Source organism: Aquila chrysaetos, chromosome 2 (genome assembly GCF_900496995.4).
Source record: "Aquila chrysaetos chrysaetos chromosome 2, bAquChr1.4, whole genome shotgun sequence".
Classification (NCBI taxonomy): Eukaryota; Metazoa; Chordata; class Aves; order Accipitriformes; family Accipitridae; genus Aquila; species Aquila chrysaetos.
Window position 1 is genome coordinate 68473099 of NC_044005.1, and position 23272 is coordinate 68496370.

At 38.4% G+C, this 23272-nt stretch overlaps 1 protein-coding gene across 6 annotated transcripts in view; it reads left to right on the plus strand.

Moving 5' to 3' along the window:
* Window positions 1-19571, plus strand: part of EPHA7 (EPH receptor A7) — a 163059-nt gene extending 143488 nt beyond the window's left edge. For 2 of the 6 annotated variants that reach the window (XM_029998101.2, XM_029998110.1), the window contains exons 15-17: window positions 3413-3606; window positions 4721-4876; window positions 18707-19571. In XM_029998101.2, coding sequence (XP_029853961.1) covers window positions 3413-3606; window positions 4721-4876; window positions 18707-18902 — 546 coding nt within the window. In that variant the 3' untranslated portion in view covers window positions 18903-19571. Of the gene's footprint in view, window positions 1-3412; window positions 3607-4720; window positions 4877-6065; window positions 7249-18706 lie in introns of those variants that run through there. The other 4 variants (XM_029998118.2, XM_029998128.2, XM_029998138.2 and 1 more) reach the window with 3 other exon arrangements.
* Window positions 19572-23272: the final 3701 nt, after the last annotated feature.

A 23272-nucleotide genomic window follows, 5' to 3' on the forward strand; every position in this document is an offset into this window, starting at 1 on the left:
AAATTTTGGTATCTTCATGCTTCTTGTTGGATTTTGAAAAGTATTCCCTCTATTGAAAATTTCGGGTAAAGTGCATGAATGAACCTTTTTCATAAAACAGCTAATTACCACTTCTTGCAGTTTCAGCTCTTTTTAGCATCTTACATAATAATCTTCAATAGCACATAGTTAAAAGATGCATCAATTGCTTGGCAAAATAATTTCAAACGTTCTTGTATGCTGTCATCTTCAAGCATGTCCTCCCAAAACATATACACATCCTACCAATCCCATAGATAAATCTATGATGCAAAAATTTAGAATCATCTTATGATTAGTTATTTATTCTCCTTCACAGTTACCAATGGGATTATTTAACTGGAATAAAAAATGGTAAATGTGTCTCTTCTAATTTTGCATATACACTCAGGCAGTTTATATATCTTAAGTGTGTCATTTTGCCTAAAAGTGGATGTGGGTGTAGTCATAGAACAGATCAGATCTCCGAAAAATGTCTCCCTGACTTCGGATCTTTAGATGGCATTTCTTTAATTCTGGAGTCCCCCCAACATCTCTGAGCAGTGGGCTCCCCTCAGCTTAATCCTTGCTGGTAACAGTAGCCCTGAAACCACTGCACTTTACCCTATTCCCCTATTAGACTGCTGGTGTTTGCTAGTTCTTGCTCTCATTCCGTTACTGACCATAGCGCAGTTTCGTTCTTCAGAAAAGGGCAAGAGCTTAGGCTTACATATCTTTTCTTTGCTGTACTCCTGGATTTATTACCATTATTATGATTATTAATCTGTATTATTATTATATACCCAGAAGCAGAGTGATAACATCACGTTGTCCAGTTACCCTTATTTAATACTTCTTTGTTGGCAACCAGTATATACAGTGAACAGACCTGGCCCTCTTCTAGTCTAGTTTACATCTTCAGCCTGATTATGATAAAAGCATACTTGACTTTTAGCAGTATTCCCTTTTTCTCTTTTTGCAGCAAAAGCAGAATTTGAAAAACAAATTGTGGGAAGTGTAAATAATATAAATCAATTCTATTAGTAAAGACTCCAGCTGTGTTCTCTTTGTAGCTTTGCTTATTTAAAAAAAAAAAAAATCCTGCATCTATTTCATTATCTCTGAGTACTGATTTTTGGAACCCCACCTTTCTTAGCAGAGTAGATACTTGTAGTACCCTTCAAAGTGCCCAAGTTTTGTATAAGCTTTTTTTTTTCTTTTTATAAAAAGAAACTTTACTTATCAATAGTTTAGAATGTTATTTTCAGTGTTTTGGATATTCCCAGCAATTTCATCCATCTCTAGCTAACTTATTATTTTATATTTCCCAGTTTCATCCTTCTTGCTCAGAATACACATCAAAGAAGCTGATTCTGCAGTATCCTCAAAGCCTTTTAAAAATAATGTCATCATCTTGATTCCCACCTCTCTTCAGGTTTCTCTGCAGGTCATAGTGAACATGGAAGAGTCCTGTTCATGAACCTTTCATTCATGTTTTCACTATCCCTTACGCTCTTGGATATAGTCTTAGCTAGATGGTTTGCCAGTTCTAAGGGTCTTAGAAGTTTTGGTGGTTGTGTTGCTGTTGCTGTTACCTACTTTTTCATTCCTCATTAGTTGTCTCTGTGTTCTGACCTCTTAAGCAACTGCTTCGTTTGTAGTAAATCATATGTAGTATGCACAATGGGTTTAATACCTTTCACCTTTTAGAAGGTCAGAAATTTCTGCATTACTTTCCATAGCACACCAGTTGTTCTATACCCACTGTAGCTTATTTTTTTACTTTTATTCCAGCGCTACTTCTAAGCGTAAGGAGCTGTTCTTTTGTTTTTCCTCTTAATACTGCTCTGACAGATCTTACATTTTACTTTTAATGTTTTCTTTCCTATACAGTACTGTTCTTCCAGTTTCCCTGTTCTTCTGCAGAAATCCTCTCTCCCCACCCTGTCTGACAGATAACTTCACTGTCTCTGAAAGGTCACCGCACTCATTCTTCAAGGTGTGGATGTTACTGCAGGAACTGAATATTTCTCAGTCATTTTTGAGTTGTAGGACAGTACTGTCATTCTAAATGTTCAGATAGAAAACTGAGGCCCAGGGAGATGAGGCAACTTCCTGGAGGTCGGAAGGATGTTCTGTGACACAAACCTGCAGTAAGTGCCCTACCACTGGGCTATGCCTCCTCTTTTCACGAAACTTCTTTTCTGCAAAAGGTTTTGATACAATCATGGATTTCAGCCAGCTTTTTGAAGGTCATTTTGTATTCTTTGCAGTTCTGTCTACTTTGCAGTCCACTGCTTTTGCTTTTTCCAACACAACCGATAGAATATTTTCTATCTGAGGTTATTACTTTTCACTAAACCTTGGATATTCACCAACTTTATTTATCATACCAGATCTACTTCCTAGGGCTACATCCAGAACAGCTTCTGATCTTGCTTTCTGTACAAACCGAGGAAGAAGACAGTCCTGTGCACTACCCTTCAGGAACAAGCACCCTTCCTTAGCAATTCTAATACTGCTATGTCAGTCAATGTCAGTATACTTGAAATCCCCCATGAACGGTGTTTCAGCCCTTTTTCACAAGCCTTTCTTATCTGCCTTGTTTCCTGATGTGCTTTCTTATCCTGCCCTCAAGGTTTACAGCAGTTTCCTGTGATTTTACTTTACCCATTTTTATTTTTTACTTAAATCCAAATGGACTTGGCTAAGGGAGTCAACGGACGGGTGTAATTCTTGGTTCAGACATTTATTCTCTCCTTCAATCATATCATCATCTAGCAGCATCTCTTATTAAATCTAACTCCCTGTTTAGGTGATATATTAAAATACCATTCAGCCAGGTCTTCCTCTCTCACGTGGCACATTTCTGCTACTTTATCATTAATATAACATGGCTAGACATAGAATACAACTTTTTTCCCTAACAATTTCTGTCTGCTAAACATTTTTCTTGGATCCTTTTATAATATCTTCAGGCTTTTTGTATTTTATATGTGCATTCACAGATCCCTATCCATTTACAAGTCAGTTGCTTCTACCACACACTCTTTCATAAAAGCCTTGGGGCAAGTAATAATGCTTTCTGAAATAACTCCATTTATCAATCTATCTGTTGCTCCCCTGGTGAATTTAATTGTTGTTCCCCGCTGCTCACTTGACTAGGTAATATAGCTGTGTTCTGCACATATAGAACAATATGCTTAATAAGCCCAAAGATAAAGTCGTGGAAATTATTTGAAAACATGAAGGCTAGTGTCAAAACAACAGACTCATATTTTTGCAACACTGATGGCAAATTTTAGTTTATTGATTTTTTTTCTTTATTTATTTTTCTTTAATTCTTGATCTGGGTTGCAAGATATATTCCTTAAATATCTCTTGATGAAAAATTATTAACTATGTTGGTTACTAGGTTATAAAAGCAATCGAAGAAGGCTATCGTTTGCCAGCACCCATGGATTGCCCAGCAGGACTGCACCAGCTGATGCTAGATTGTTGGCAGAAGGAACGTGGTGAAAGGCCGAAGTTTGAGCAGATAGTTGGTATTCTGGACAAAATGATTAGAAACCCAAATAGCTTGAAAACCCCACTGGGAACCTGTAGCAGGTAAGAAAAGCTTTAGTGTGTGCTCTTACAATGGTGCACGTGGCTGGGTTATGGATGTTCTGCTTGGTGGCTGGTTCCAGTTCACACTTAGTCCATGTGTCTCTCAGTTCCTCCTGCCTTCTGTTCCCTGTTCTTCCCTTCCCTCATTTGCCCTTCTTTTTTACCATGCTGAACAAAGCCAAAAAGGACTTTCTTAAAAAAATATCCAAAATAAAGAAAGTAATTATCATGGAACTAACACATTTCTCGGTAAACTACTGCCCACTCGTCACTCTTTCCACACTCTCACCACTAGCAGTCTTTGTTTTCCTTGTTTCTTAAAATTGTGAAGTCTGGAGGGCAAGGATCATCATCTATTGTAGTTTTATATGATGCATCCCTTGCCCTAGCAACTGCTACCGTAGAAATAGTTATTAATAATACTCATGCTTGGCCAATGTACTTTGACATGCTACACTCTAGATTTTTACCTTTCAATTTCTGGCTTTAACTCCTTTCAGCAATTACATTGCATTGTATTTCATGGTGTAGCTTTTAATGGCTTCTTCATAAATTTCAGGTGAATTATTTAATCGTGGTAATCTTTTGATCTGCTAGCTAGATCACTGCACTAGGGAATCAACTGGCCTGTGTTCTGCTCCCAGTTCTTCTACTGACTGATTTGCTGTGTGACCTTAAGCAACTTACTTTGTGTCTCCACTCTTTCCTTGTCTTTGTTTTGTCCCATCCGATTGAAAAATGGGAATAGCTACTACTATATTTTCTAAGATGCTTAGAAGAATAGCATCTCTATTTTACTCAGCAACTTTAGTTGCAGCAGCTGTCATGCTAGGTAATAAGGTTGATTTTCTGTTGGTAACAATAGTCCGTTAGGCTGATTTTGCTCACTCTGACCTTTCATCTTTTACATGAATAAACTTAGGAAGTACATATTGTGAGTCACAGAGTAGTCAAGAGCTATTCACAGAATAATCTAAACTGTGTAAAAGGCCTATTACTTTCTACTCTTGACCTTTTTAATACCCCAAACTTATTTGACTCTCACCTTGCTAAATACTCCCTGATGTTTTACTCTCTTTGGAAACAACTTACTTTCCTTTTTCCTTCTCCGTAGACCAATTAGCCCTCTTCTGGACCAGAACACTCCCGATTTTACCACTTTCTGCTCCGTAGGCGAATGGTTACAAGCTATTAAGATGGAAAGATATAAGGATAATTTCACAGCAGCAGGCTACAACTCTCTTGAATCAGTTGCCAGGATGACTATTGAGTAAGTTAGTACTGGGCATGTTTGACTTGCATTTAGGGAATTTCTAGGTAAACTAATACACAATGTTCAACTCCAAAACTTTGCCCTGAGTACAAACATGGTACTTGGGGTTAAGCCAGCCGGTTTAGCAGCTGATGATGTTATATTAGAGCATCCTATGAAAGGGCAAATACCCTGCTACATATGAGTGGCATCACTTTTTTCCTTGCTTTTGAGACCAATTGAAATAACACCAAGGGGCTAGAATTAGAGGGAGAATGTGGCCCATTTCAAAGTATGTATGTATAGGAAAATAACCACTTTACCTCCACTACCTAATTGGTACCTTTTTCCAGATGTGTACTAGGAAGGTGTGGAATTTTCTTCTAATTGGCTGGGGGCTGTCTGTGTCCTGCAAGACATGGCTTTGCATCAGGATAAAAGTCTATAGAAGCAAAACAATTTTCTGAAGGCAAGCATGGCCTGTATTGGTACTGCCATCTTATAAACAGGTCTTCTTGGCACCCTGCAAACAACATTCTTGTCCTGGTGGTTGCCAAACAAATGCAATTCCTCTCACAGAGAGCAGTGGTTTTCTAAACAAGTTTTTTAACAATATTCTCAAGTTTGCAACCCTACTCTTATCTGCCTGGTGTCACTAGGGGTCTAAGCCTATAGCTTGGGAACTGTCATCAGAGCCCACAAGCTTCTACTAGGTCAGTACCACTAGTAGCGGTGGAATTGAAACAGCTGCTCCTCTTCCATTTGCATGATGGGTATGGGTCAATATGCAAAGGGTTTCTCTAGGCATCTCTTTAGGAAGCAGAATGTGATCCCCAAAATCTTGTATTTATACATAACTTTGTCCTGAAAGCCACCTGAAGTATTTTACAAGAGAGGTGTCTCTTTCTTTGGGTGTCCTTAAAAGCCACAATAAAAGATTATCGTAGTGCAAAACATACTGGCCTCATTCTCAGATGTGGAGACACAGGCAGTGTAATTACGTGACACCCGCCATGTAATTGCACTCCTCGTTGAGAAGTTGCACAGTGCCTATATGAACTTCACAGTACTGAGCTGAGGTTCCAGTGTAGCTTCAATGTCAGAAACCTGTAGCCCAGACCACTACGTAGCTTTGACTCACAGTTGAATACCATACAATAGCAGTCTAAGTTGAAAAATTAACAATGTACGCATTTATCTTCCCCAGGGATGTGATGAGTTTAGGGATCACGTTGGTTGGTCATCAAAAGAAAATCATGAGCAGCATTCAGACTATGAGAGCACAAATGCTACATTTACACGGCACTGGCATCCAAGTGTGATAGACATTTCTCCCTTATGAGGGAGGTGACAGACTGAGAGAACAGCACTGGCCTTCAGTATATATGAAGTGCTGCTAGAAGACACTTGATTTCCTGGGTCCTTCCTGCAGTGAATAGAAGAGCTACAAGAAGCACCTACAGACTTGAACTCCTAAGTGCCACCAGAATTTATGAAAAGGGAATTAGGATCCACCAGTGGTGGCAAGGAAAAAACAGCAGTGACAATAAACAAAGTACTACCTGAATAAACATACAAACACCTTGAGCTCTCTAACCTCCTTTTTATCTAATAGACTTTTTAAATGTACATAAAAATTTAAAAAAGAATATATTTGTCAGATAAAATCATGATATTATTGTTGAATTCAACAAAATATTTTCCTTAAATCTGTGATTTCTGAATCTTTTTTTAATCATTTGTGTTTATTCTTCATAAAGACTTTCTTTTAGTATGATGTTTATATCTTTGGACCTTTTTAGTGCTAATTCTATGACACATTACTACACTGGGTACCTCTGAAGGATTATTTGAGTTCCTAGAGATTTAAGAAGCATGACCAAGCAATGTATATCTGTCCGAACTTTGGTATCCTTTTGTGCCATTTGCTTTTGTTAAATCAGCACCGTATTGACATGGCTAGCTAATTGGCAGGGAGTCAGGAAAATGCAAGTTGCCAAGAGCTCTGATATTTTTTAAAGAATTTTTTAATGTTACACATATACTATCTTTTAAAAGAAAATAAAAGAGAAAAAAAAAAAAAAAAAAAGAAAAGAAAAAAGAAAAGCAATAATGACCCCTAAGTAGTTCTAGGCACTTTTAGCAAATTGTTTGCAACATGATTTTAATGGACTAGAGTTAAAGTGAGATATATTCTAAGATGTAGATTACAACTGTAAACCTGCTGAGACACTGCATTGAATGGACAAGTGATTGCAGGAGTGTCTCAGAACACGGGTGCAGTTCTCCAGTGTTACCTAAACCATTTAATCTGAGCACATCACATTTTTTTTCAATACTCTGCATTAGCAAATCTGAGAGAAATAGCTGGCGTATATTTTATATGAGTTCAAGCTGTATGCAGTCCAGCTGTCAGAATAAGGACATAGATTTTATATGAGAACTGTAGAGCATGAGGCAAGGGGCAGTTCAAAATTTTCAATTTTTTTACAAGCTTTTGCTGCTCTGAACAAATATGCGTGTGCGTGCTCACACAGACACAACAGTCATTCATCAGGAACACAAATGCAAGAGTAGTTGCTCAATGGAATATCTTTTTACACCATTTACTTCTATATGAATTTTGTTTGATTAAAAGATTTAACTACCATAAGCAATAATGAACGGTGTCTTTACAGATATTGCAGGAATGTATATGAACCAGAGAGAATTGCTTTAAAAAAAAATCTGAAAATTGTGAACTACCCCAGCAATGAAATGCTGTACTTCCAAAGAGAATTGGGCTGCTTCTATTGATTTTGATAGAGAAAGATCCCAGGGATCAGTCATAAATTGGTCTTGTTTGATAATGTGGGCATCCACACAAAAAAAATAAAAACAAAAGAAAAACCCTGTAAATGTTCCTTTGTAAAACTTGTAAATTTTATTTATACTGTCTTGTTTTGTACACACATTTATGTGTAGTGAGCTCTGAATACATTGAAAATGCACTATATTTTTCTATTTTAATTGCAGAGCATCACAAACAAACATGTATATTCAGTGCGACATAATGTGTTTTCCCACATTTAGGACCAAAGATAGTTATCAAAAACTTAAATGCATCATTTTCCCCCTCCTTTCCCTCCCCCCCCCCCCCCCCCCCCCCCCCCCCCCCCCTTTTTAGATCACTGTACAGTGTTATATTTGTCATTTTATTTATTTGTTTCATTAGAAAAATCAGTTTGGTTATACTAATTTTTTGTCCCCCCTGCCTTTGTTGAAGAAAATCTGTAAAAAGCTTTTAACTAGCATAATCCCGTTACATAGACACTTCCATTTGTAATCTTTGTAATAGACTGTAAATATATTTTTGGAACTATAATGCAATGTGCATAAGGGTTATTTTTCAGTGTCCATATATGATTGTTTATACAATTCACAGCACTTTACAGTCATGCTGAGAAGCCTAATTTATTGCCTGGATTTGGGCAGAGTAAGAAAAAAAGGTGAATATTCTTATTTCGTATTAGATTGTCATTCAGTAGAAATGAAGTTATTTTCATGTATGCAGCTCAAGATGGTTTTTTAACTATTAAAATTAATTTTCTAGAAATGCTGTAGAAGTAAGACGCAGAGTAGACTGCATGCCCAATATTGAAATTAGTGCACACAAGCACTCGGCCAAGGCACTTCGAGTAGCCATTGGAACACGCTTAATTAATAAACATCAGTTTTGTGTTATAACAAATGCTAAGTGCCTCACTACTGGGGTGAGCATCTGTGGGCAACTGCACAGGGTGCTTGTCAGTTTTGCTGCTGCTTTAGGCACCCAGCTATGAATTTAGGAGTCTTAAGTTCAGACACCTGCTTCCTTATAAATCTCGGCTATTGTTTCTAAGGGCTTGGTGATTAAAGGTGCGATGCAGCAATGCTGGTATTGCTGAGAACCCACAAACCCTAAATGCAAGAGAGTTGAGGCCAGGCTTCACCTTTAGGACTCATTCCATATTGTGAAGCACAGAGGCCTCGAGGCATGTGTGGTGACCTGGGCTCACACGTGGAGAAGTGAGGGCCCTAATGGTATTTCTTCCTGATTTTTCCTTGTTTGATTTAAGCCATCTTCTTTGAATAGTAAATATATTTTAGCATTCATCTATATACCTTGACTGCCTTAATGTTGCCACAGATTTTTACACATTTGAAAGTGGTAGAGTAGACCCAGAAAGCACAATCGCTATCAATACTCCTATTGTATCTATCTGTTCAGAACACTACTGCAATTTAGAGCACATGCATGTAAATGGATTTGTAACTGGTAGAGCAGCAACATATTGATGTTGGTTGCAGTTCCCCAGGTTCCAGGAAAACATAGTCCAGTGTAAAAAAAATAAAGTGCCAGAGAAAGTTGATGTTCATGGGAGGAACTGAAGAAAAATTTGGGTCAGAGGGAGAATTAAAGGCTAAACGATGAAATAAAGAAATTATCTTCGTTCTGGCTTAATTTCATTGAATTTGGAAATTGTGCATCGCTAAAGACAGATTATCAGGCTGTCAATGAGGCTGATCTTTCTTGACTTTATCCACCTACAAGCATCTAAAAGAGAGATGCCTAAGACAAGCAGGATGAATCTCCCTCTGGGAATGCTTATCTCCATTACCTGTAGAGGGAACCCAGATGATTAGCTTAAATTAGGCGTCTAATATCTAGATAGTTAAAGTTAGGTGAGGTGATTCCTGCCCTATATGTCCCTGGCTGCTACAGTTTCCCCTGCAAGCTGAGTGTTGTAGAAAGGCAGCTCCTCCACTACTAGTATGTCCCCAAATGTATTTAAATTGGGCTTTATCACAGAGAGAGGTGATTTTTTTTTTTTTAATTCAGAGATTTGTAACAGATCATCTAAATGCTTTTTGTGTATGGGTATTAATTCTTGAAAAAATTTGTGATTGTTCCGAGGAAGACCTGCCTAGTAAATTACAGTTATTTAATATTTTAAATAATCAGAAATATTTGCTGACATACTGCTTCAGTCCAGAGGTTATGTGATCAGATATGATAGTTGCTGTTTGCAAAACCATGTTTATCTAAAGCCTTGTCATGTAAAAATCTCCAGGAGGCAAAGATGCTTAAATGTATCTCAATTTGAATGTTGCCCTTAATATCTCAATAATTGAGCTCTGTCTGTATTATTCTCCATTTAAAATGAGTTTTTTATATTTGTTTAAGCTGGAGTTATCTGGCATCCACTGAGGGAGTTTGAAAAAATGATTTTAAATTAAATTTGCTTTTCTCCACTAATAGTAATATACGGTAAATAGTTTCCACTGTTCTGAATGTTACAAAAATTATTGCTTTAATGTGGGGGATGAATGGGTTTATTTTTGTTTCGTTGTTGGTATTTTTTTACATTTATTTGTTAGTAGTTGAAATAAAAAAAAATTAATAATTTGTCCTTAACTTTCTAAATAATTGATATATAGCAATTTTGAGAATTATTTAAATTCCGCGACTTTTGGGTTACTACTGAGATGGTGATCATGTCACTACAGCCATAATACCAAGCAGTGCCAAGACACCCTGCCACAAGGGTGGGTTCAGCTGGCATTCAGTTGCCCAGTAATGGCATGAAGCAGTCCACTGGCTGTGTGCGAGGAGTGAAGGCCAACTCAGCCAAAAAAGGGTCACTTCACCTTTTTAAAAATATTTATGTATGTGACATGTTAGAGCTAACACATCCTTAATGCATTACTTCCCTGCATGCAGTTAGAAACTGATATGCTCGTGATATGCCTTTGATTTTTGGTGGGGTTTGTTTGTTGGTTTGTTTGTTTGTTTGTTTTATTTTAAACAAGTGACATTTGGGGTGCTTGTGGAAGAGAGCAGTTCCCAGACAAGATGACAAGCCCGGTTTAAGAAAAGTACAGTACAAATTCTTGCCTAACTAATTCTGGCAGCAGGTGCTGCAGGGATATACAGGCAGTTGGTGTTATGATTTGCTGAGCAACTAGCACAGCAGAGTTTCTGCGTGTTCAGGACCTGTTAGGATTGTCCTTCTGATGAATTAACTGATGCGTAGGAACGGGAGAATTTTTTCCCCCACTAACTTGGAATGGACTTGCAGACGGTAGATCTGGGATTCGTAAGACTACTCAAAACTCTTAGCCTCAAACTAATTTCTAGTAAAACAAGAAATTCTGGGCAGCAGCCTATATTTTCTCTCCTATTCCCTTAAGGGCTGTCAAACGTAGCCAACAATTACTTTTAAACAGAGATCTTTATTGTTTGCATAGTGCAGCCTTCTATTAACTTGGGAATAGGCAGTTCTGTAATTAAATTTCCTGCAAAAAAGATCGGGGAGGGATGGGGGAGGAGGAAGGGAATACAAAGGTTTGGAAAAAAAAACCCACAAAAACAAAGAAAGAAAAACCCAATCCAACAAATAACCTGTGAAACCCAAAGTATGACTGGGCTCACCATTTTTGTAACACATTCCATATAAGAATTTGAAAAAATATAAGAGATTAAACCATAGGCATAAAATCTGCAATGTCCTGGCAAAGAGTAGTGGCAGAATGCAAGCTACATTTGTGGGAGTTTTTCCCCTCTGGATTTGGTTTTGTGAGATTTTTAAGTTAGCATAATTAACACATGCGTTTAGAGTAAAATCTATTGGGACAGGCTGAGGGACAAAATTAGTGTGTCTATAATATCCATGAAATTCTCAGTGCACTTTCAGGGTGGGCAAGGGTTAGGCAGTTTGAAAGTGAAAAGAGTCATGTGGAGTTTATATGCTGTACAGACCGTGTAGGTTACATCCAGCGAGATTATGAAAGGTTAAAAGTTAAAGAGGAAAACCCTCACTTTTGTACCTGGTGAAAAGTCAGAAGATGGGAGGGAATGAAAAGAGAGGGGTGTGAAGCCGTTCAGAATATGTCAGTCTAAGTCGTAGGGCTCCGCAAGACATTGCTGGCAGGGGAGTTAAGGAGTGTCAGGATTTTTTGTTTAAGTAAAGAGACACTGTTAATAAAATATACCTAATAATCTAATGTGGAGTGGTTTCAGTACTCTGATTTTTCCTCAGGCCAGATTGGAATTTGTCAAAGAGACTAAATTGAGACAGATGGGAAAGCAACTGGTAAAACACAGCTCATTCAAGCAGACTTGAAAGAGACATGAAAGGAGAATTTTACATTAAAAGCCTGAAAATAAAACATGAACTCTGATATTTACTCTCAGAAGGTTTTAGAGTAGTTTTCTTTAAGTCTAGGGTAATGATAGCACATTTTAGCACTGATACTATACAAATTGGGTGAAATTAATGTCTAATTAGAGTGACCAAAAAAAGAACCACAAGTCAAAAAATAGTTGATGTCTTGATAGCCTGTGAAAAAAAGATGTGATACAGCCATGCAAAACTTGTGTAGCCAGCCAAATGAATCTTGGACAAAACAAGACATAATGCCTAATGCCAGAAGAGCTAAATCAGGAACAGAAAATCTATTCATCCATGGACCAAGGCTTCTGTATTTAATTGAACCAAATAACCAATTGTACATCTGTGCTGCTAATAATAATAAATACTAATAATGAAAAACTACAACTTAGAGGTCATCTGATGAATCATAATATGGCTAACACTGAAAAACACACTCAGTGCTTAAGCCATAGCTATGCCCAAAGACTTATGTGTGCTACCAGTATTAGAGTTCCATGTCTCTGAGTATTTCAAGTTATTTATAAACTGGAGACATTATAGCCCGAAGTCCATAACTACAGCCTTCCTCTTTTGTGCCAAAAACAAACAAAAAAAAAGGAAGGAATGCTGAGGAGTCTGCAAGGTCTATCAGGTGCGATAGAAATTATCTTCTGGTTATTTCCTTAGAATTACCAAGAAAACCATGAGTTTATCTTTTAAATTAAGAAACAAACTTCCTGCTCCAAAGATGCCATCTGACTGAGAAGAAAAATCATCCAATAGTTTGGCTAGGATATCCAAATCTGGCTTGAAAGAGGCTAGACTGAAGAATGATAGAATGAATGTATCCATGTTGATCCTTCACATTTCATGTCTGTAGAAACATTACTCAGGCAATTTCTTGACTATCATTCAACCTGTCTTGCTATGCCAGCTTCCACTGGCTTCCTGAAGGGCTGCATGTCCATTTTTAAGATGTCTGCTGGAAAACATGTTTCAGTTTCCTTTCCTCAGGGATCAACCAGCCTATGCCAAGAATGCATGTGTAGCTTAAGAGTAAGAAGGTGCAGGAATCTCAGATTAGTTCTCTCCAGGGTGTTATTTTCAGTCATAGTCGTAAATTAAATGTGTTCTCCCACTGAGGTTACACATAGTAAATTCAATGAGAAATCTGATTTGCCTGGAATAAACTTAGTAAAACCATCCAGATACCTCCTGAAGGCCACTCAGGAATGGCAGGTTTTAAGTGGTGGTTAGGATTTTGTTCAGAAAGTAAAAGAAGTGGGTCGATGGGAAGTCTGTGTGTGCAGCTTTCACACTCTGTAAAACACTCCTCTTACCAAAGTATGGAGCTTTCTGGGCAGCAGATACCCTCTGTCACTGAAACTAGACCACAAATGCAAAATCTATGAGTCCCTAAGAATAAACAAATAAAAAATTAATTCTGTAACAGAATTAGACCAAGTCTTCACTATTTATTGTTTGGTCTTGGCAGCACTGGTACTTCCATGGGGGGGAAGTCAGTGGAAGAGTAAAATGGGTCCAGACAATAGAAGAGGAGAATGGGATTGGGTGGAGTGAGGGGACTCGCTGGGTGGGAGAAGAGAGGCTGAGAGGAGGTGCTGGACCTGTGGGTGACTTTAGGCAATCTTTGTATTTCCATTTCAGGATCTTTACGGTGCAGAGCCCTTGCCCTCAGGCCATTTCAGCCCAGGTGTCTCTCCTGGCTCTTTTACACAAGTAGCCCCTAAGTCCTCCCTTATATTACTTTATACAAAATAGCTGTCTTCTTCCCCAGTAGCCAGTGTTCACATCCTCATGGACTGCTGGAGAGGAAGACAGGGTTAGATTCAAATCCAGGCCAATATGCCTACAGGAAGAAATTGGGCCAACAAAGCACTGAGAGGGATTCCTAATGAGGATTTTCCTTTAATATTACTGGGCCTTGATACTATGGACAAATGATTGATTGATTGCTATTGTGGAGAGAAAGGCTGTGCCTTACTATATAGCTTCCCTACACAGTTCATCCACTGCCAAGAGCAGGAAGGCAGGTGGGGAAGAGAAAAAAAAAAAGCTTTCAGGCATTTCTTTGTAGTGCTCTTTTCAAGAGAAATAATTGTCTCAATGCCTACATTACCTAAACTTGTGCAAGAGTCAGATCCTTTTTGATGCTTCCTGCTTGCTGGCAAAAGCATCCCAGACAGACTGTGTGCTGTCTATTGCAAATCTCAGTCACAAGCTGCCTCCTATCTCATGAAACTACTCGCCTAACATCAAGCTGTCTCCCAGACAGTACCTTTCTTGCAGTAGTTACTTGAGTATCACACCACCAAAGTCCCTCTGCAGACGTGCGCGTTTGTTTCCTTATGTAGAGGTACCTCTGGCTTTTGAGGGGTATTTCCCCAGCCGTGAAGAGGGAAACTATTTTTTGCACTATGCTCTACTTCCATTTCACCAGAGCTGGCATTAGGCTTTAATACTTACCTAGCAGCCCCCACGCTTCACTGGGGGGTAAGTAGACGATAACAGTGAGGAAGTAACATTTAGTACCCCAGCAACAACAAATGCAACATCTATCTACGACCGGCAAACCATGGGTCAGGGCGATCACTCCAAGTGATCTGCCTTTAAGTGCAGGAGTCATTAGTGTTGGTCAAAACAAAACAAAACACAAAAAAAAAGTGTGTATGGGGGAGGGGGGCTGTTGAATACAGAAGAGCTGAATCAGCCAGGCTTACATGTGAACTGCCCGGTAACACTAATGATACAAGCTAATGGAGTATGTTTAAAATAGTATCAAAATCTTTCTATTGGCAGTACAATCTAAGAGGGACCTGAATGGCAGAAATCAAAACACCTGGTGAGGGGACTATCTCAGGGCAGTGAGAGGAAAGAGTTACCTTCTGTCATTTTGTACTCCCCATAATGAATGGAGGAAAAGTCTCTTCTCATGCTTTTATACTATTATAAACCTATTTCTTATGGATTTTGTGAAATGAATATAGCTGGATTAATGAAAATCATATGGAAACTAATGCTTTACCTGTGTTATCTGCTTCTGAATTATTTGCTGAAAAAGAATGAAGATATTCCCTAGAAATATTACCTGCTTTCAGTATAGCAAAGTATCTTAGTAATTATGGAAAAGGAAAAAAAAAAATCCTTATAAAGTAAGCCTTCAAAGCAGCTAATACCATTTTTACACATATATTTTGAAATAGGATTGTGTAAAGGTGAAGTTACCTTTTTTTTTTTTTCGATGGGATGCTGTCAAGTTATTTAAATTTAAAATCCTAGAGGAATGGATATTATATATTTCATAATGCCTTTACAAGTGGTTGCATGATATTTAAGGTTGAATTTTCAGGTCTAAATTAACAGTCCTTCACTGTAGATACCAGAGAAACAGAAAACACTTATCTTAGCTTACAGTTATGCATCTGCACGTCTGTCATTGAGCCATCACAGCATACTTTTGCAAAACAGAATATTGTATTTGGCAGTGCTTAGACCATAAGTTCTATTGTGTTGCTGCTATTATTTTTGTATTTAAGGCCTTTTGGTGATGGAAGCCCTTGTTATCTAAGGTCAGTAGTGTTAGTAAGCAGATGAATATGATGTAAATTGGTAGAAGCCATTTGCTGAAAGTATGGAGATATCTCACAGAAGTGTTGTCCAGCTGTTACTGAGCTCGCTTTCTCTCCTTGTCTACTTTAATGCCAGAACAAGCCAACAGACTGACTCCCCTCATGCTTATTGACAGCTGAATCATGGCTAGCCATGGTTCAGGATACATAGCTGGCAGCAATGTAACACCTGTCTGGGATCCTTTTACTCTGTTTCCAGGAAAGATCACCTTATTTTTTTGTGATTTGATGAATGGCCTACTTCTTTTCTGAGAACACTTGGAAATTTTACATATCTCTTGGGTGAGAAAGGCGTAGAAGGAGTAAGACTGACTCTACAGCTTTGGGCTGTGGGAAGGTATTACAAGAAGGCCAACATGATACTTTCAGCCTCCGTGTGGGAAGGGAGAGACTCTGTGTGTATTCATATATTGCCAAACACTTTGAGCTGCAGCTGCTTGCCTGGGAAAAGGTTGGTTAGGCTAAGCCTAATCCAAAATTACCTCTGAAATTCATTCCTGCACTGTACAATCTTTTCCATTTCTGAAGCACCTTTCCCTTCCAAAAATCCCTTCCCTCTTACTCTGAAATTGGTGTTTAGGCCACTTCTCTGGGAATGAGGAGACTGTTTTTCTGAGTGAAATGGATTTTTTTCACAGAAGAGGTTGAGTGGCCTGTCATGTCCCAGAAGAGCCAATATCTTGGTCTGCAGGCACCACACTTCCCCATATCATTCTGCCATTGCTCAACTATTAGACAAAATGCCTATGATCTCTTTGATCCTTCTTTCTTATGTGTTTCCTGTTGAAAGGATGAATTTAGGCGTGTGCTTTCAGAGAAGGTTTGGGGCTGTGAATCCCTGAAAATATTTTCGTCAGGACACATCCAGATTTACTGCTGGGATACACGATGGCATACCCAGGACCCTCTGAGAATTAGTTCTCACTGGGTTTCCTTTCTGGGGAAGTTACAGTGTGGGTGGTAACAGGTATGGCCTTGGCACGCATCAGAGACTGGGTAAATGAGTACTAAATCTGACCATACAGATATCCCAACCAAGAACTGAAGCCCTATCCTCACCTCATCAGGGCTTGTCAGGCCTGTCTTTGGCCTTCAGTTTCTCCAAACCATTTTAAGTTTCTGTCTCTTTCCAGGGAGATGGAGTGTCTAGTTCAGGCCTGGAATGACATTGGACAGCAGGGCAGCTAGAAATGAAGCATTATGATAATGAGTAGCTAAGTCATACAGATGCAAGGAAATTATCAAATTGATTTGCCATGTGTCACACAGGGATCCTCATCTCCCATTTGTTGATGTTTCATACCTGTTAGCTTGCACCTGGTCTCTGCTCTGGTGAAACCAGTACTTTGCAGTGAGAACCAAGTGCAGCCCAGAGTAAAGCCATGCCACAGTCCAGGGTCTACATACACTATCTCATGAATCTCTTGATCCAGAGACCTTCATCCTGGTGCTGACCAAGAAGTGTCAGTAGAGACAGAGCCAATATAAATGTAACCTGAGGTTTTAAATACCTATGCATCTAAGTGCTATCTGTGACTACCATTTGCCTTTAGCTTTGAATAAATTCACATGTCAATCATTTTAACTAATTCAAAGACTTACTTGCCTTCAAAATAGTAAAAAGAAACTATCAGAGTCAAAAAAGCCTTCCTTTTGGAAAGGATTTCTCCTCAGAGTTCCTTTTTGCTGTGTTCTTTTCTCACACATTCCTTGCATTACTAGGGTTTCAAAGGGCAGGTGCAAAAAAACCTAATAGAAGTGAGATTTAGCTTGGTTAATACCTTCCCTTCATGTAAAATTAGTCCCTAGGACACTACACTAGAGACAGAAAAAAACCACTCTGTCCCTCCATCAGATTGCTTTCTCTAGCTTTTCTTTTTTTTTTTTTTTTTTTTTTTTTCACTAAGCCTCAGACATTATGGCCATTAATATTGTCAGATCCTCTTCTCAGCTTATCATAAAACATCTGCTCCCATTTTGTCCAGTTTGGTGACAGAGATGTATGGCATGTTGCAATGTATTACTAATGCTCTTCTCTTGAATGAGTATCTTCACTTTGATTCACACTGTTAAATAATCTAATCCATGTGTTGGAATGACAGATACTACTTTGGAAACAACTGTAAGAATATTGGTTGGTATGGCAGGGGGACATTCCTCTGCTGGTTTATTTTTCTTTAGTATTAATGTTACATTGGCTTGTCTCAACGTCTGTAACAAATTGCTTTTCTCTCAGGAATTTTCAAATAATTTTGTTAAGAGATTGCTAACCATATGTAAAATAATTTCTATTCAGTCCTGGCCTACATCCATTAGTCCTAAAGCTATAATGTTTTAGAGATTTCATATGGCTAGCCTGTCACTAAATGTCCAGTAAAATCCACATCGTTTTCTTTCCTTTTCTTTTTTAAGCTCTGAGGGTTTTTTTTGGCAACACAAGTAACATAAACATTGTCTTGGGGTGCCTAATATGTAATGACTGAGACAAGTCAGTTAAAATGTTTTATAAGATTCTTCAGCAATACTGAGAGCTTCTGATAATATCAGGCTAAAGGAGAGTCTACTTTATTAGTTTACATGCTAGAAGCTACCATGTGTATGCTTTTTTAATTAAGCAGAGTTTAAATTGAACACACCCATTCCACCCTTTTCCTGCTTCTCTGTTTTGAAGAGTTATCTACATCTTCTCCCGGTTCTTAATTTTATACCCAAACACCCATCTGAAAAACTGCACCTCATTCATTTATTTCCTTTATTTCCAATACTGAAATTGTCAAGTATGAACCTTGTGGCTCATTGAGATCCAGCGTGAAACACAACAGCATTTCCTTCATGTTAGAGGTGTTTGCCTGGGCATCTTTGGGTTTATTGATGTTTACCTAGCTAGTCGATGAGAATTTTTGTCAAGTAGTGGTGTATACATGGCAATGACAATGATAGTGTAATTTGCCTCTATTACTTCCTGATATCAGGATTCTGCTGCACTGCCAATTTCATATCTGTTGTTATTATTTGTTTGACAGAATCAAAAACATGCCAGGTGCTTTGCAAAACAGAGAACAAGAAAAATCCCTTTCCAGAAGAGATGACAGCCTGAATAGAAATGACATAATGGCAGGAGACAAAGGAAGCAGAAAGGGGAAGCAAAACAAGAGTTATAACCATAAGATCATGAGATTGGTTTGGAGGCACAGTGAACGCTATGAGGCATTTTTTTAAAGCGCATAAGGACTGTAGTTGGGATTAGACAATGGAAATGTAGAAAAGAAGCATGGAAAGGAATGGAGAAGAAGGGAGGAACAGACTGGCAACAGGAGGAAGAGTAAACAGAGGTGTATGGGAGAGGCCAGAACACACACCTGACAAACTGAGGATTATGACTAATGCCAAGAATGAAAGACCACATCTGAAGAGCATGATGATTTCAGGAGGATGGCGAAGCAGGACATGGCGATGCTGCTAGGGAGAGAAGAGCCAGCAAAGCTGCCCTGGAAGCCTGCCCTGGAAGCTCCTCACACTAATATAACCCTGCTTCCCCATCTTCTTTCTAGCTCCCCTCTTATACACAAAATATGTATTTAGAAGAGCAAAGGAGAAGGAGAAGCAGCTAAATCAAACATTCCAAAGATCCTGCTGGGGAAGAAGTTTAAGCTGGGATGGTACAGATTTACTCCTACTGATGCTGCTGCTGGTAGCAAGCGGCAGAGAGCATCCTGTTAGTCTTTCTCATGCAGACAAATCAATGGGAGTCTTTACCACTACTTACAAATAGGCCTTGCTGAGAAATACTCAGAAAATTATAATACTCCAGCCAATCCAGGACATTTTAAAATGTCCTTTCATTCTAGATCAGAAAGAAGCAGAAATGATAACATTCACAGTGAATGAACAGGGAAGAAAAATATTTAAGCAGTTTCTTTTAAAGCTGAAAATAATCGTTTCAGTCTCAGAGAAAAATATAAGGGGGATTTTGCTGACTGAAAAAAAATACGGTTTATAACTTTTCATTAAAATGTCTGATAAAATTGGGAATTATTTTAATTATGTTGGATTGGCTTTTTTTTTCCCTAGAAAATTGGTGGTGTTTTTAGAAGGAAACTGGAAAATTGCCATTTTCCGTCTGTCAGGCATTTTAAACTACCCTGATTTCCAAGGTAAGAATTGTTCAGGAGTAAGAAAGCTGCAGAGTGGCCAGTCTAATCTCTTCCTCACTTCCTTCTCCTCTGCTTCGGTGATCAGACATGTCTAATGATTAGGCTGCAAAGAGCAAAACCAGTTTCTATGTCTCTCTGAGAAAAGGCATTTTGCAAACTTCTTTAAGAATTATTAACTAGATCTGCTTACAGGAAGCCACTTTTTTTGTTGCAGACTATGTCTCCATTTAAATCCTCTGCACAGCTCTTCCATTTTGCCTGGGAAAGTTTATCAGAAAGCACACTGGAAAGGCTCAGATCTTTCTGTTTCCAATGAAACTCTTTTTAGACATATTTATAGCTTGGCAGATGTACTGGTATGACAGTTGAGAGACTACTGTGGGTAATGGAGTATTCTATTATTTTGGCATATATAGGCACTTTTTGCTTGGTACTTCTGACCACAAAATATTGATGTTTAGGGTACTATAGGTACTTAACCATTGTATTTTTTCTTAAAAGTTTTAGAGGACAGCACTGGATAAATTTTTCTTCTCCTTCAGTGTAACACAGCTTTGCATGGGTCATTCATCTTGAATGTACACCAGAGTGATATCAAGTTGGTTCTTGTGACACCTTATCAATATGATTCCCATTTTTAGTCTCTTCTAGCAGTGGAATGATTTAAGTATTGTCTAGTGGAGGCAACAGCCTTGTTTAAGAATATCTTGGTGACTCTGGATAGGATTCAAATAATTCATCTAGGTGAGGAGGAGACAGTTGGAAGTCATAGCTGAAATACTACAAAAAAATCCTTAACTGGTTGGGTTTGTCCATCATTTGCTTGAAGATTTTTGGTAAATGGTGGCTTACTGGATTCTCAAATGGCCAAATACATTTTTTTAAATTGTCTTCAATTTGAACTTTGCTTAAGTTAATTAAACTTTTGTCACCTCGGGTACCATTTTAGCAATGAGGTTTACAGGACCTACTCTGTCAATGTAGAAACTTCAGCTACTAAAGAACATATCAGGTATAGAGAGTTAACACAATGCTCAGCAGTGCTTGAAGAATCAGGCCCACCTCAGTAATTTATCTCCACCTTTATTGAAAACATACTGGGTTTATATCGTATAGCCATGGTGTCAACTTACAAAATACACCCTGCTTAAATTCCTCTTACAGTCAAATGTAGCTCAAAGTTTTATAACAGTCCATGTATCATTAAAAAAAGATTGCAAAGCAGTGTCATAGTATCTCCCCATAATACAGAATTTTTACATATCATTTTTACATATCTGAAAGAACCCCATTAACTCATTGCATACAACTTTTTGCAATAATAGACTCAACATAAAGCAATATCAAAATATAGTTGATATTTCTACTAATTACATTTAGCCAAGCTCCAGATTTTGCATAGTTTTGCCCCTGCTTCTGGCATGGTAGCAGATACAGAAGATATGTGTACCTATCTTTTGGCCCTGAGAGAGGATTCCACTGTGTGACACCTTCCCACCCTCTGCTACCAAAAAAAAAAAGATTATTTCAATCAGGAAAGGTGGGATAACCTCTGAAAACTGCAGTTTGACCTACCTTCAGAGTTCAGACACAGAACTGGATGCATGATTTGGGAAGGGATTTAATACCAGCTACCTCAGTAGCCACGTGGTGTTAACGGAAAAAGGCTGGAAAAAAAGGAGGATTATAAAGTATCCTGAGAGTAAAGGACAGCATGGTTATTTTGCCTATATTTTTATTAATTATTTTTTAACCTTGCCAATACTTCTCCTGCCAATCCTTTCCTATTGTCTTCTATCAGCTTTTCCAAGAAGAGACTTGGTTGTGCATAAAGTAAGAGTAGCTGCACTGACTCAAACCACAAGTCCATGTAGCCCTGTGTACCTGGCAGGTGTCCTGCCTTGGTAGGGGTACAGTCCTGTTGTTATAAGGCCTCCACTGTCCCCTACAGATTAGGGACACCTTCAGCTGTTGACTCCAGACATCTTCAGGGCTCTGTATCCAATATGTACAGTTCAAATGCTTCCTAAATCAGGGGGTGTGCTATGTTTAATAGTCTGAATTTGTCCTAGATCCTGTGAATTTACTTCCTCCTTCTGTCTCTCTTTCTCTCTCTGTCTTGCCCTTCTTTCTTCTGAAATAGAATGACCAGGGCTGCATGAATTATTCAACATAAGAGTTGTATGATGTATTTATACAGTGATATAGCGATACAGTGTATTTATACAGTGATATATATATATATATGTTTTCTATTTTGTTTACAGTTTCATTCGTAATCATCCAGATATCCTGTTTCACATTTTTACTTGATACTGAGTGCTTGACTTGATGTTTTCAGAGAGCTGTCTAATATTAATTCATTATTTTTTTCTTCTCAAGCAATAGTTAATTTGTAGTCCCTGCCTGTGTATGTATAGTTAGACTTTTTTTTCCCTTGTGCATTTCTTTCTGCTTTATCCAATTTCATCACCACTTTATTGCCAATGGCATTCAAAATTGTGAAATTATTTTGCAGTTCCTTACAGGCAGCTTCTGATTTAACTTTTAAAAATCATTTTGTATCAAACTTTCTCATCTGACAGTTCTTAGATATCACATTTCCCTTTACTACTAATAAAAGTACTTTTGCTTAAACACTTTGTTTTAATTCATGCCTTAGTCCAGGAACCTTTGCACACACTTAAGTAAGTGCCCCGTTGCTATAATTCACTTCTACATTTTTCAGGATGGGGGAGGGAGGCCTTCAAGCTATTGTCATTTATGTTTTATTAATTGGGAACCTTAAAAGTAGAATTTAGACCTTCTTATTTCCTACTGGTTCTGACCGAGTGGTTATACAACCTTCAGAGTGAAAAATTGCTAAGGGCTAGATCCATGAAGTGCATTTAGGAATAGCCTCTAGCCTCTTAGCTGTCCTGCCTTCTCGCAGAAGCTATAAACCCAGATTAGGCACATCCCTCTACATTGAAAGAGGACAGCTGGGTGTTTAGCAACAGCTTCCACCAACGCTGGCATACTGAACAGGGAACAGTCTCAGTGAACTGGAGAAACAGCCAGATGGGGGAAATAAAACAAGTGAATGGTGTATTGATACTGGTATATTTTTCAACACTGCCTTACTCATGGGACTATGGGGTGTTGCGAGGTGAGACTTTCTGCCTCTCTCCCCCGGTAGCTCTTCCTCTTGTTTATCCCACTATTCCCTGCAGTGAGCTCTAGCATCAAACTGTGATGCTGAGGTGCCAATCCCTCTCTTTCTCTCTATCCCAGTAAATATTGAACTTTCTGGGTTAGACAACAACTGAGTGGACTTTGAGGAACTACCCTGTCAGTGTGAGCACCCAAAGCTGCATTTAGCCACTTCCGTTTCATCGCAGATCTAAGCTGGGGTCTGTGTTACAATACCAGTGAAAGTAGTGAGAATAATTTGAA